Below are 15114 nucleotides of genomic sequence, written 5' to 3' on the forward strand. Positions count from 1 at the left end.
CGCTTAGACTAACCACTTCACTAATTCTTCCTGCAAAACCGCAGTGTACAGGGCGTCCGCCACGGCAGCGGTAGGTGGACAGTTCGAAACCCACCACCGGCACCTACCGAAGAAAAAAAAAAAACATGGGTACCGGCACTCCCAAACCTGGCGCCCAGTAGTGTTTGGGGTGTATCGCCTGGGGAGTACACCCGGCCGGCTAATTCCCTAGTTTCAAAATTTTAACCCGCAAGGGTAGATATGTTCACTGGCCATTATGTGGACACGGCTGCATTAATCAGTATCAGTTGTTTCTGCAAAGCACGCAATTCTCTGTGACACCAGAAAAATTAGCTTGGGTTCGACATGGCTTGAACCTAGTTATTTTGCATTAAGGGGTATCGTAATTGTCGGTAAATTTTTTGGTTTCTTGTTAAGACACGTTCTCCTGTTCATCAGTCTTAACATTCACATGAAGAAAGGGAATTAGTTTGTTATCAACTGATGCAAATCTTAAGCACTAGGAGAAAAAGGCCATGTGCGAGTGAAGGACTTATTTTTGGCCATGTGTCAAACAAAGCTAGCACTGACAGTAATGCCAGGGAATGCTGTGATAGATGGATTGGTTTAAGTGTTGCCGTCATCATTTGCTTAACTGTGGGAGCTTTTCTTTATTAGTTCATGCATTTTCAATGTAATACTTGGTCCTAAAGAATTGTTCCTAATGTGTCTCATCTCTTCATTTTGCTTACAGCGGAGCAACCGAAAATCTGGCCGCTCTGATAACACTTGCATCATCTGAAGACGCAACACTTCTGTCTGCTGGTAAGGTTAATCGCTGTAGTTTGTTTGCTCTGTGGCCTTTTATTGCAGCATGCTTCTTTGTGTTCACTAGCTCTGTTTAGCTCATCAGTGTTGACATCGATGTTGCGTTGTAAATTGGAATGATTAGTACACAAGATCGCGGGATCGAATCCCAGCCACAGCGACTGCATTTCAATGGGGGTGAAATGTGAAAACACCCGTGTACTTAGATTGAGATTCACGTTAAAGAAACCCAGGTGGTTGAACTTTCTAGAGTCCTCCAATACAGCGTGCCTTATAATCAGAAAGTGGTTTGGCACGTAAAAACCCATAATTTTAATGATTGGTGAATACCGGTCAACTCAAAAGGTCAGTGTAGGATCTGATAAACATGCAAGTGAAGTCCCAAGAAAACAGAGACAGATGCTTATTTTGTCGTCCTTTTAGAATTTTCACTTTATAAAAGGTCAAGCGTCTTTCTGGCACTAGTGCAAGGAACAAGCTATGCATTCACTACGCATTCTATAGAACAAAATACTTAAAATTTATCTCAAGAGGATGTTACTCTGTGTAATTAATAGTATGTAAATTCAGCTGTAGTACCATACATGCAGCCAGTTACTTCACACTTTATTGTGGATATTTAAGAGTAATCTCGAAAGAGTGTGGCTTGCCTGATAATTCTAAAGAGCGGAACTCTATTCAAATAGATTGTGGTCTTCACTGAACAGTTTTGGGCAATTTGATACCTGTGGAAGTTCTTAATGGCTGGTCAAGTGCAGGTTGACACACAAGTTTATCTTACTGGTACCGTTAACATTACAAGTGGTCTCAACCTGGTAGAGCTGGTGGCTTAATTTGCTCCATGTACAAGGTTTTTGCAAATCTGCTGAAGGCTGCTTGCCTTTCTTTTTTAACTAAGGGTGTGTCAACTTCCTCGTGCAAGGCAACGAATTACTGTGCAGCTGAGCCGCCTATTGCACCTCATGACGGTGCTGACGGTACTTAAGGACTTCTCACCAGGTCTGGCCACCTTGAGCTGACAAGCATAGTGCATACTACTCGCACTAACGATCGTGTCTACGAAGAATTACATCCCTAAACACTGTGGAAAGAGCTTAAATTTCAAGACAAACACAGTTTGCCCTTCTCCTCGCTGGCACTGCGCTCCCAGCCGGAGAGTCGACGTACATTGCGCAAGTGTGCCTGCGTACATATCAGTGCGGACATCACTCATAGTAACACGTGACTTCCAGAATTAGTCAAGGCATCAGTTATTTGTTTAATCTGTTGTTTCAATAGACGAATTAAAGTTGATAGAAATAATAAGACATACAAACCAAATATTTGCATGTTTTTGTCCTACTTTGTACCGTAGCAAGAGCAATCTACTTCCATTCTGTCCGCTTGTTCCCACGTTGGGCAGTCGCGCACGCAGAGTACAAAACTATCTAATTTTCTACAGTGTTCCAGATCACGCTCTTTCATCCTCTAATACCTGCCTCATTGCTCGTGATTGTGGCACTGATCAGGTGTTCTACTGCAGAGTGTGAAAAATGGTCTGCTGCGCAAATCGAGATAACCGCAGCAGCTCACGCACGAGACCTTTACTGGAAGTGCAGCACTCAGCAAAAATATATAAGAAAAAAAAAAGAAGCCGAGGCCTGTGACATATTTATCAAATGACCCTCCGGCTTCGGCATGCGAGGACGCAGGGAAAGAATTTCACTTGCAGAGGCTAGACAGGGCAGATGGAAAGAGTGTCTATGTTGGCGGTGACGTTCACCTCCTAAAATCATGGGTTTGCGCCATTTAGAATATCACTATCTCTGCTAGTAATGAACTAATCCGAAAATCGTTGTGGTAGAACACTCCTTAGAAGGCATGTACCAACTTTCAGCTTATAACAAAAATTTCCTGTGTGGCCTGGGAAGGGTCCCTTTAAGGCGACTTTGAACCAGCAACAGATAAGAACACCGTTTAGGATGCACTGACGAAAGTTATGAGATTCGAGTGTTAAAACAAGGAAATGAACAAATGATTGACGATCGTCGTGTGTCAAGAGTGCACCCTATAAGGCTGTCCAGTTTTTAATAGTGTTGACGAAATTGGTACTGGCACCTATTTATTGCCTGCGATGTGTAACCCGTGCCAAAGCAGTGAGGGTCACTCCGTAAGTTCTTGCCAGAACCTTTCATCCACAGAGTGTGCCATTCATAAGCCACATCCTCTTGTATTTTATATCCTTCTGCCACTGCTGGAAAGAAAATTCGCTTGCAATCTGCACAATAAAACATAGTTTCCTATAAAGATTGCTAAAAGAAACATTGGCGCTAGTGTCTTCTACAGGCACTGCAACTATGGCAGTTCATCCAGCACAGGATTGACAGGTGGTGCACCCGTGAGAAAAATTATGGGATGGCATGAGAAAGCCAATTTTCTCCTCTGCCTGTGAATGAAACTTAAAATTGAGGATTGCAGTTCAAACTTAGCACTGCGCGCTTTCAAGTACGCTCATTAATGTCAGTTCACACATTTTAGTTACAAAGAAGTTGAGTTCTGTCGGAAGCACGCGGCCTGCATACTTTTGCTCACGAGTGTACGTGGATTGGCCTAAACTTTGTCCTTCCTGTTCCCAATTTAAACAGCTTTGTGAATATTACAGATTTATTATTATCAACAAAGTATAATGTTACAAATGCCACAATACGCAGTGACTATTAGGGTTGTGCGAACACTCGAATATCGCCGAATTGAGTGATATAGCATACATACGAGTAATTCGATTCGCGAATCGAGTATCTACTATACAATCTTTCAAATGTCGATACATTCAGTGTACAGATGCCATGCAGTGTCTAAAGAATACAGTGTTGCGCCAAAAAAGGAAAATAAAGACTTGGGAAGGAAGAGTACGAAACAACAGATTGAGTACCATTTTGTACTCTTCCTTCCCAAGTCTTTATTTTCCTTTTTTGGCGCAACAATGTATTCTTTAGATCCCAACCAACTCGCCCAGCAACAAGTTCTATTCAACATGCACTGTCACTTGTCGCATGCGTCGCAGAGCCCCTGATGCTCGATGCTGCCCAAGCGAGCGATTCGCTTCGGTTGGGCCGTCCTGAACGACGCGGTAGTATACTTTGTCACTGTGAGTGCTCCCTAACGTTGGCTTGATTCCCAAATGTTCTCAATTTGCGGAACGGCACCACCTCTGTCTGTGCGATGCTGACAGTAGTAACAGCAACAAAAGCAGTGTGTATTTCATAAAGTGCAAGAGCATGTGCGAAGATCGGGTATGATTTGCCGCGGATATGCACGCAGATCGTGTTGGATAAGTGGCGATGAAGTTCACGTCACTTCAGCAGCCGTCAATCTAATCTGCATGCATGATTTGGTACCGATGACTGATGAGCCACCCATAGGACATATTATTAGCGGCAAGCAGTCCATGATGGCTTGCGGCCCATTACCACATCAGCCAGCGGTGAATTTTCATCAACGTGTCATGACCCTCCAGATTTCAGAATCTTTGGCAGGTTTTAAATCATACTGAGCTTGACAATTAAACGGTGCCTTCTCTTTATCATCGGCGCTGGCTACACACAGAGCAGTGATCCAGTCGCATGATGCACGGTCCTTTCATCTGTCGTGCAGATTAGCTTATGATAACCCACCTGCCATAAAATTGGGGTAGCCTTTCTGTATTTTGGAGAAAAGCTGTGAAGCAATACTTTCTATGCAATAATAAACAATTGCTGGAGAACACAGGTCCATTAATAAAGTGAGGACCTCATTTGCATCCTGTACAACAGAATGTCACTACATAATTCATTAGTTTCAGAGGAAACAAAGCACTTTATTCTTTTCAAAATAAGTTCTATTGATAAAAAACATTTTGCAGACCTTCACATACTAGAACTGAACTGTAATCAGTGCTGGCATACTAATTTGGTGTTCCCTTTAATGAAAGTTTATTGTACTGTATATCTTTATTTGCCTAAATTACTGATAGCTTGCAAAGTTATTGTTATGCAAGCTATCAGTAAAGTTATGCTATGTTATGACTTCCAAGCACATGCAGCTCCGCATTTTCTTGCCCAAAATCATAGCAAAAAATTTTGTGGAAAATTTTCTGGTATTTATCCCAGCTTTCTTTTTCTTGACTCGATTCGAAATCACTAGGAGTGTTTGCACACTCCTAGTGATTATGCATGCGCACATAAACTTATTACCTTTGTGCATTTGTAAAATGCAATTGCTTGGAAATAGAAAATGTACTTGTAAGTAAATGCCAGAAAATATCTTGAAGCCACGAGTATGAAAGTTGGACAAATCCATGTAATCCACCCATCCTTCATAAGCTAGCTGAACAATCACGGTGCCAGAGCTCCCGTTTATAATTTCACTAAGGAGCTGTTCTGCTTTAACGGAATGTGCCTGACCACCAGTCAATGCAGGTGGATTTTTCGGGCGCCATAGGCGTATCGGAGCTTCTCGAAGCCAAAGGCCGCCAGGGAGGCAGTCACCAGCAGAGCCCACATCACAAAGATGGCGTAGGTGTCTTCAAAGGTCAGCGTGACGCGGTTGCCATCACGACGGCAGTGGTCCCAGTTGCCCAGCATCTGTGCAATCCAGCGGTCCATGATGCCCATCTCGCGAAGCCACACCAGCCTGTTTTGAGAAAAAGCGCACGACTGCTGTTACAACATTGCCTGTTGACATACCGTTTGCACAAAGTGTACAGCACAGTGCACTGTTGAAAAGAAGCACCAGATATTTTTGGTCTGATTACTTCTTTGTTTTGACGCGAAGGCTGCAGCAAAAATTCTTTACCACCCGTAGTCGTCCCTGACACATCGCACTGAGCAGCTTTCATTGTGGTAGCATTCTTTAGCTACTTGCCTGGGTTTCATTGTTGGTGGATGGCGATCTAACATGGTGGAGGGTTACGAGAGTGTGGAGGACAATAAAGAGCGGAGAGGGAAGCGCGGGTGGGAAAGAGGAGAAGAAACGTGAGAAACTGGCTGGGAAATCTATAGGAAAGCTATTGCTGACTTTGACAATGATCCTCAATCCTCAGTGCGGCGTACTGCACATGCTCGGTGCACCTTAGGCAGTGCCAAAGGCGTGGCAGCACCCTCCTGAAAATTTTTGTAGTGGACGATGTAAGGACAGGGGACTAAGACCCCGGTGGCCAAGTTAGAGAACTTGTATATGCACCAGCCTATTACGTTTGCTCGTTTCTGTGATATTACAGTAGAGGTGAACTACTTTCAAATTCAGTTCTGGCCACGTGAAGCAAAGCAGACGGGGTGTCACTCTGAGCAGCGCTGTGTAACAAGGCCAAGGCTGATATTGCATACACACAGAAATACCCAAGAAAGTGGACGGAAGGATGGCCGCTGCTTAATTGTTAAACTGATAGCTTAATTACAGTCAAATCTTGATATAACAGATCATGCAGGACAGCCGAAATTAGCTAGTTAGTCTGAAAGGTCATTATAGTGAAAGCCCCAAAAGTAACCATTCCGCCCATCAGTTCATAAGTTGTCACCATTTAAGCTATCCACGAAAACATCGCTGTTGGCTCTCGGCCCATGCTGTTTATATTTTCCATAGATTGAGAAAATCAGAATTCTTTTGCTACTCAAATTCGCAGCACCACTGTCAATGTATGGAGACTCATAGCTCCATGGCAATTACATTTAATAGCTCCATAGTTTAACGTCTTTACATCTTTATCCAAGTACACACATTATCGCTTTACATTCACCAGCTTTGTGTTTATCCGGCAGTTAATTCAGACTCCCGTCAAAGCTCAAGACAGATTGCAGTTAGTACAACTGACATCCTTTTGTGGGTCTTAGTTCATGTAATAACTTCCAAATTTCACCAGCATTTCCTCAGAGTTGCGTACATTTTCCGTACATAGTTTCTACGTGACACTCCAAAGTTCTCCCATGGCGGTTCCATACTGCCTTGAAAAGGGCTAGGCAAGCAATTACCAAAACTGATTTAATTTGCCACATTGCAGATATTTCATTCCCATTCTTGTAACTTTGCTGTCCTCTGCCCTGGTCACCCCACACATTGCCCTAAGTTTTAAGCAAACTCCGAAATCTGTTTCTCCAGAATGGTGTTTGTTTGAAATTATGCATCTGTGTCTAAACATCCCATTTTTGCTGCTACATCTGCATTTGCCTTCGCATGTTCTAGTGCTTCTTGTTGCAATAACAGCTTTACTGCAAATTGAATTTCATTGTGTAACCTGGCTTACATAGAATGCAGGGTTCTTAGCAGTGCATAATTAAGTGCAAGCCACCACACGAACGTATTTTGCAGTTTTGAGTGTATGTATAACATCTTGATGGGCCCTTGTTTTTACTTTACCTTACAAATTTTTTGAGAGTCAGCGTGAAGCTTGTTGGAAAGAACTATTGCAGATAATCGCCACGAAACTTACTGGTTGTGACAGGCAGCTTAAGAGAGCAATCCCTTTGAACAACATGCCTAACTAGACTCATGGTAGCATGTATGAACTATACTTGGCCAAATAGCTTAACATATTTAACATTGATTTAGATACATATTTTATCTTGTTTTAGTGAATATACCCTAGCAAAACATTCCAATAGAACAAGTCTTGAGAGTGTTATTGGCACCAATAAGTGTATTGTTCATAAAGGACCCTTACATGTATTGGTCCAATAGCCCCGTAGGTCTGGCCTTAAACACAGGAAGCATCTGCTGCCTGTTGGATTTTGTTGGTACCAATACAATGCAAGTAAAGCTTATTAATTGCCTATCAGACACACTGCACTGCTCTATTATGGCGGTTAAAAATTATGTTGGTAAGTTTGCTAGGGTATGTTATTGATTGCCAAGATATTATGAAATGCCAAATCATGTTCCAATGTTACAATTAAGCACAGGGGTTTGCTGTGCAACTCATCATGTTGTGGTGTCATAGGAATGGAAAGCGCCTTTGTTTGGGATTATTTAATGTGCGTCTGTAATTGCAGGAAATTCCTTGTTTCTGAGAGAGTTCTTGCGAGTTAAACTGTGATAGTGTGACCCCTTTTGGCGCTGAGTGGCTATGTGGGAATGTGAATACTGTAGCGTGTGTGAGAGAGTCATTGCGTCAGTGCGGCCAATGTTTATTACATGATGCGGCTCAATAAACGTTGCTGCTGGGCTAGTTGACTTATAGCGTTTATAACTCCGTTTCACACATAGCAGGTGATGCTAGCAAGAATTATGCACCACATAACAGTGATGCAGTGACACAGTGCCGAGTCAGGCACTTAAATATAACATGAAGTGTCATACTTCTTGTGTCGCAAAATGGCATCTAATGTTTACACGCAGAGCATTGCAGGTCTGAATGTATTTACCGCCGAATGAGCACCGCGACACATTCGTGCAAAATAGTGGTCGCAGTGGACAACTGTGCTCGTGATGAAAACATGGTATATGTCGCATAACGGAAGCACAAAAGTGCGCGAGTAATGCATGATTTCACATCAGCTAATGTGTACAAGTTGTAGATGTAATATATAAGGCAGTTACTATTTCGTAGAAAGCGTCACAAATCAATCAATACGCAACTGCATGAAGTGAGATTTCTATGATCGCATGGTTGGTGTACCTTCTGTGGTGTTGCCTGCTGTGTATGAAACGCAGTGTAGGGAAAGATGCAATGCAACACAGATGTACATGAGAAGGCAGAGACATGGACTCACGACTGTTGCACTGCATACCTTTTCCTGGGCATTGTGCGATATGTGTATTTGTCACAATGTCCTTGGCTGGGCACAGGCTCAAGTTATGCAGGTTTCCAGTCTAAACTGAATTTGCGTCGCTCATCGTGGCAGCTTTTGTACTTTTGTATGTATAGTACATGTTTAGCAACACTCGTGAAGCATATAACCTCTGCTGGCGTACATTTAACCAAGAGTGTAACAGTGATGTCTTAGTCCACCTTCCAGTGGCCCTGTATTGTCATCATATAGTGTTTAACCAATGTATTGTAAATTTAGTGCCAAGACTGCACCAGTGAAAAGGGGAATTTGTGATCTTCACTTTCCTTGTAAATTCATAACGAGTTTCTTTTTCTTTTTAATGGGAGTGAAAATATGTAGTAAGTGTTATGTTTATGTATTTCTAATTTTTCCTATAGCCCTTTCCCTAAGCAGCCAGTGAGTGCTAGTGAATAGCTTAATTAAACTTGGACAAGTAGCAGTGCTCATGTTTGTATATCTGTCAAACTTGTGTATTCGCACTTTTCAGTGGTGCGTGTTTATGCAGCTCTATTGTTGTATTCACATGTCAGTTTCATTTTATGAACTTTGTTTAATTTTGTTGTTTAGATTTAAGTTCATGGACTTGTGAATCATGCAATGTGTTTGGCTATTTGCATTTCTTTTTCCAGTTGTTTGGTGTAATCACACTTTTGTATGCCTAGCAACAACTGAGAACTATGCGCAGTACACACGGTATGCTATGTGTTGCCACGTACAGTCGAACCCACGTATGTAACAATATTCAAGGGCCAAGAAAACTCTATCATTATAACCGATAAGTGTTATGACCAGGCTGCATGAAAGAGAACAGAGGGAACACACATCAAACTATTTTGTGTTCAACAGTCGAAACCACTTACAACATTACTGGTTTTAGCAATACTTGGATGTAATAATGAGCAGCCGCAGCATTGTTAAAGGGCAACTCCAGCGATTTTTTGACCATGTCAAAGTAATGAATATTTAAGTTCCCAAGACCTCCCTGTCACCTGTCTAATAGTAGAACCGTTCCTCAAATTCGAAAATAACTTTAAATAAGCAATAAAGTGCAAGAACGACACCGAAACCTGATCAAGCAGGCGAGCAAACCTCTTCATGTGATGTCACGCGAGGCACATAGTGGGGAAGGCATGCAAGGCGTGCCTGTCTCGTGGGTAGAGTGAACAAAATGGGAAAAGAGCAGACGCTCAGCTGATTCATGACCGCACCAGACCTTCAGGTGACAATGTCAGCTGCACCAGCTCTTCCGACTGGTCAAACTGTAACAACTGCAGCTCCGACGAATTCACTAGCCACGGATCACCGTTCGCATTCGACCCGCCACCACAAGAGCCGGTGCCCATGCTCAACGTACTATTGCGCTGCAACACGAAGACAAAGGGTAGCCCTAGCCACTGATTTTATACATGCTGCTCGCTGCTTTACTATTTATCCCTTCTCGAGGAAGCACTTCACATACTCGCCATAAGATGTAGGGCACGACTTTCTGCAATTGTATCCTGCAGAAACACTGCTGAGAGTCCAAACCAATAACCGACGCATTTGTCTACATCAGCAGGCACAGCGACTGCTCGTTGTTTGCTTGAGCTGTAATGCTAGCTGCTCCTTGGTGACATCAATTATCATCAGAACATAGCAAAACTCGAGTCAGCATAACAATACGTAAAAATACACCCATGTACATAGTCACATTTAATTTAGAGAAGAGCCAATGAGTGCAACTTGAAAATGACAATGTTCCAATGTTGTCAGCACTTTTCGTGTGTGCACTGTACGAAATGAGGAATGGTTTATTTCAAATCCATATGGTCAAAACTGAACAACAAAAGTAGTTTTCTTCTTCCTTATGGTGTAATTAGCTTCAGGTCAGTTGCTAAGCTCTACCAACAGTAGATGCACAAGCTCACAGCAACTGTGATTGGCTTAAACTCGGCTGAATGCAATCGACAATGGCTGAAACTGTGTGTGCGGATGACGAGGGCTGAAGTTGCACCGTGCAGCCAACAAAGCAACACCACTTGCCTCCCATCTCTCGTCCATCCACACAGAACACAACTTTTTGCGGCAGCAACTTCTCACACCAAACACCAGCTCACAATTGCTAGGTCACTCCTCGACCCTCTCGTCTGCCATTAATTTCCAGCATGCTCTGTGTATACCTCCTTTTATATTGTAACGCAATGTGGCCAATACCTGATGAGCGGGCCAGGCAGGTGTTTCGAGGAAATGAACGGAATTCATTTGTAAAAAATCTGTGCAACTCGGAAGCCTGTTGTCAACAAATGACAGAAGCATGCAGAACAACGCACTCAGCATATTTCATTAAGATCCTTTGACCTCGAAAAATCGCCGGAGTTGCCCTTTAACTTTTTGGTCTTCTGTTGTAAAAAAGAAATGCTTATTACAAGGCTTATATGCTGCATGATTGATTAAACAATTAAAACTGGCTACTTGATGTCTACTCATAGACTAAGCACCAGGATACTAAGTGCCACCAGTTACTGTTTTGTATGATTCTGGTAGCCTCTCTACTTAATAACCCAGACAGCAAAGTTTCGTTTTTATTTTTTATTTTTTAGCGACCTTGTTCGGGTAGCTTGTGTGGCCAGATGGACTCATGCATCATGTGTGAACATGTATATTGTTTCGCCGCTAAACTGGAGCCTGCATTCTTTTTTTTTTATGAGTTGTCGCACTGTCACATCAAGCTTCAGGAGATGATGAACTCTTTCGGCTTGCATGCTGAACAAAGAATGATGCACAGCTCAGTGAAAGAGGGCAGCGGCCAACACAGCCATCACTGGAGCAGGCCAGCCCTTGCATATCGGTGTAATTGTTGCCAGCCTGCATCACTGGCCAAATTAAAGCCCAATTTAAATAAGCATTGGTGACAGTAGTTTCAGCACAAGACATTTTGCATGTTTCAACTGTGAGTGTGTTGGTTCTTACACTTCAATGAAAGCATGTGCATGTGTGTAGTGCTTTCCAAATTTAAAGAATTTTGGTATCTCAACATTCAGCAAGCACCTAGAAAGCAGTACCAATGGCTTTTATGACTGATATTAAGGTTTCCGTTTCTGGGGCTAGAAGAGATCTTCTGAAGCGTCTTAGCACTGTCTGTTTGAGCTGCTGATTGGTTGACCTTCGTGGGCCATCAAGCCTCTAATACGTGAGAAAGAAAGAAAGAAAGATTTATTTTCTTCTGCATCTTTACAGAAATGGTGACAAGAGCAAAGGCATCGAGGCCTGAAGAGGCTCCTGCTCCGTTAAAATTTTGGGAACAGCGAATAGCTTACGCGTAGCACAAAAGTAAACACAACATTTAGAGCAGTTTACAAAATCTTGGCTTCAATTCTGGATTGAGCTAAATAACATTCAGTTCGCTATAAGTGGATCTTTGAACAAGTGTTTGTGTTATTAGGGAGCAGTTGTCTGTCTTGCTATCGCCGGCAGGGTTCTTGCATATGGGCTTAAACTGCGGAATCTTGCTTGTGAAAATGTATTGCGATATGCTAGCATGGTGGTCCTGAGCAATGTCCTACTGGGCATCAAGTTCCTTTAGGCTTCCTTCACTGTCAACATGTCATCTGCCACTAATATCTTGCTTGAAGTAATTTTTGGTCTGTAATAACCTAGTCGCTCGCTCCTTTTATATATATATATGTACATATATATGTGTGTGTATGTATGTGTTTGCAAGAGGTTGAAAACCTCAGCAAGTCAATTTTGAATGTGGAGTTTGTCATGTGCTGCATACTCTATCTTTGCTACAGCTTTTCTTGCATTTCTTGCAGCTTTCTTGCAATTTGCATGGATACATGAATTCATGTGAATTCATTTGTGAAAGGATAAATTAAAATGTCTGTGGTCTCTTCTTAAACAATCTGTGCACTTTTTCATTTCACAGTAGCACTGGTGCCCCTTGGGTACAGCACTTGTGGTTCTTTGCCATGGTGGTGGCATTCCTATGGAACAAAACAAAATTACCAGGGCTGCAGTATCCTAACAATGCCTTCAGGTCGACTCTATGCCACTCTTACCATCCATCGATCCCATTGACAATGCAGGTGGGGCGTTACTCTGATCATCGATGAGATGCAAAAAGCATGACAATAAATGGCACCGGGAAAGGTATTGCTGCAAAATCGTGGCCCTGTATGCTGACATTTCAGTGGATGCGAAAAGAATGCCTAATGCTCAAAATTAATCCAGAAACCTTTGTTTCTGTGCCCTCATAGACTACAGTCCAGATGAAGTACATTAAACCCTTTCGATTATTATTCAGAAGGCCTTGTGGCGCCACTGAAACAACGCTTTGTGTACAAAATAAGGTTACCAACTAGAAAGGAATGCTAGCTGGCCCAAATCAAGAGATACTAATGGGAAGTGATGCCGTCATATGTATGCATGAGGACTATGGTACTGTTTAGCTATGCTATGTATACAGCTGCTTCTGTGGTGTACACGTAGCGACTGAATATGTATGCTATGTGAAAAACTGGAGGCTGCCATGGACCAATTACATTAGGTTACGATTCTGCAGTGTAAGCAGAAATGTGGCTGGTGCAGGCATGGAGAACCTATTGTCCCTAGATATTCTTTTTGCTTTTGAAAATACGCAGGGACTTTTAGAGGAATCATCCATTGGGACTTTAGCCTACTCAATTTCAAGGTGACTGTTTACTTCTGGCCAACTGCAATTTCCCCATTCAAACACATGTAACGCGTTGAAATTCTCTTGTTGCAATTAAGAAATTTCATTTATACCAACTCTAGGTCATTGACGTCTTCATTAATATTCTCAAAGCCGTAAAAAATTAGTGATGTTTCACTTCCTGAACACGGGTTACGTGCAAGCGTATGGGTGCCATCCAGGCGAATTTTTGCCTTCGTCGTCGCCGCTACGATGTTCCATATCAAGTGCAAGGGCGATAACATTGTCCGCGCGCGTCGCATGCTGTTTGCACGAATGAAAGCGTGCAATTGTCGGTTCAATCTCGCGCGTGCAAGGGGGGAAAGTGGGAAGAAAGCGTGCTGTCTTCCGTCACGCGCTAGGCTCGGGGAGGGGGGTGCTGCGTTGTATTCTGGCAGCAACTGCATATTCCGCCACCGCGCGCACCCTATCTTGAAAGCGATCTGCGTTGAGGGCAGGGTGTAGGCGCTTCTATAGATACGGCTCATACCCTTGTGCATGCTGCGTTCTCTCCACCCAATTTGTGTTGAAGCGACAGACAGCACGAAGGTCATTTCGCTCGCTGCTGCGCAGCAGTCTAAGTGCGCCGACGACTCGTACCGACTGGTACCTGCGTACTGCATTCTCGCCACGACGAACCCGGTACCTCCGTAACGCACATGCAACCTGTAGCAACTGCCAGAGAAGGTCAACCTAGCACGTATGCGCCTACCCTCCTCCTCCTCCGCAACGATTCGCCTCCTGAATCCTTGGATGGATGGATGGATGGATGGATATTATGAGAGTCCCCTTTGGTACGGGGCGGTGGGTTGCGCCACCAAGCCCTTGCTACTATACTGCCTAATACCCTACCTAGCTAGGTTAAACAATGAAAAAAGAAAAAAAAACACTATGAACTGCCCCGCCCAAATTTTTTTATCCCCTATTGCGAACTGTGCTTTTGTACGGCTCAGTCTTTTGTCGTTTCCCTACTTCCACCAATCCTCCAGTCGCCTCTTACTGATGTCTATTGCGGACATGCTTGCTTTACCACTTCTCCCTCTGAACCCAAGGGCTTCAAGGAGGCAAGTGGTGCCTAAATCGACCGTTGGGTAGACGTATTCACATTCTAACAAAACATGCTTCGTTGTTTCCCTAGCTTTACCGCAGCAAGCACATCTTTCTTCTTCCTTCTTATATCTCGCTTTACAGGTGCGTGTTCTAAGGCATCCCAATCTCGCTTCGAAAAGTAATGAGCTTTCCTTTGAGTTATCATAAATGGATTCTTTCCCGATTTCGTTTTTTCCTCTTAAGTAGTTCCTCATGGCAGGTTTCTTTTCCATTGCCGCCACCCATGCGATTAATTCAGCCTCTCTGACTTTCCGCTTGACCTTCTTTGTTGCTGTGTTGTCCACCCTATAGGCCGCATACTTGCTGGTAAGCTTCCTAGTTCTTTTCCTCCACTGTGAATCAATGTTTTCCCTGCACAGATACCTGAACACTCTCCCAGCCCATTTACTTTCTTCCATATTCCTCAGCCATTCTTCATACTCAATTTTACTGCGAGCTTCCCTCACTTCAAAACAAGCCCAGCCCATATCACCCCTGTACAGCTTCATTTGTAGTCTTCCCGTGAGCGCCCAATGCGAGGCGACCCACTGTCCTTTGGTTCCTGTCGAGTCCTGATTGTACCCCTGATTTATAGCAAACAACCTCATTTCCAAAAGTAAGTCCTGGAACCATTACACCTTTTCACATACCTAGGAGGACCTCGTACCTATTGTATCCCCATAGCGCTCTGTGCTTCATTATGGCTGCATCTCTCTTCCCCTTTACTGTTATGGTTTTTTCCTG

General features: G+C 43.2%; 2 protein-coding genes across 5 annotated transcripts in view; one reads left to right on the forward strand and one right to left on the reverse strand.

The window, feature by feature from the left end:
* Window positions 1-11038, forward strand: part of Gnptab (N-acetylglucosamine-1-phosphate transferase subunits alpha and beta) — a 121344-nt gene extending 110306 nt beyond the window's left edge. The window contains exons 23-24 of one of the 2 annotated variants that reach the window (XM_070536124.1): window positions 734-804; window positions 5235-11038. In XM_070536124.1, coding sequence (XP_070392225.1) covers window positions 734-781 — 48 coding nt within the window. In that variant the 3' untranslated portion in view covers window positions 782-804; window positions 5235-11038. The remainder of the gene's footprint in view (window positions 1-733; window positions 805-5234) is intronic. The other variant, XM_070536125.1, reaches the window with a different exon arrangement.
* The window catches only part of LOC139057606 (probable glutamate receptor), a 76183-nt gene continuing 66303 nt past the window's right edge, over window positions 5235-15114 (reverse strand). For 2 of the 3 annotated variants that reach the window (XM_070536127.1, XM_070536129.1), the window contains one exon: window positions 5235-5457. In XM_070536127.1, the coding sequence (XP_070392228.1) occupies window positions 5235-5457 (223 nt within the window). Of the gene's footprint in view, window positions 5458-11190; window positions 11441-15114 lie in introns of those variants that run through there. The other variant, XM_070536128.1, reaches the window with a different exon arrangement.

This window comes from Dermacentor albipictus, chromosome 3 (genome assembly GCF_038994185.2).
Source record: "Dermacentor albipictus isolate Rhodes 1998 colony chromosome 3, USDA_Dalb.pri_finalv2, whole genome shotgun sequence".
Taxonomy (NCBI): Eukaryota; Metazoa; Arthropoda; class Arachnida; order Ixodida; family Ixodidae; genus Dermacentor; species Dermacentor albipictus.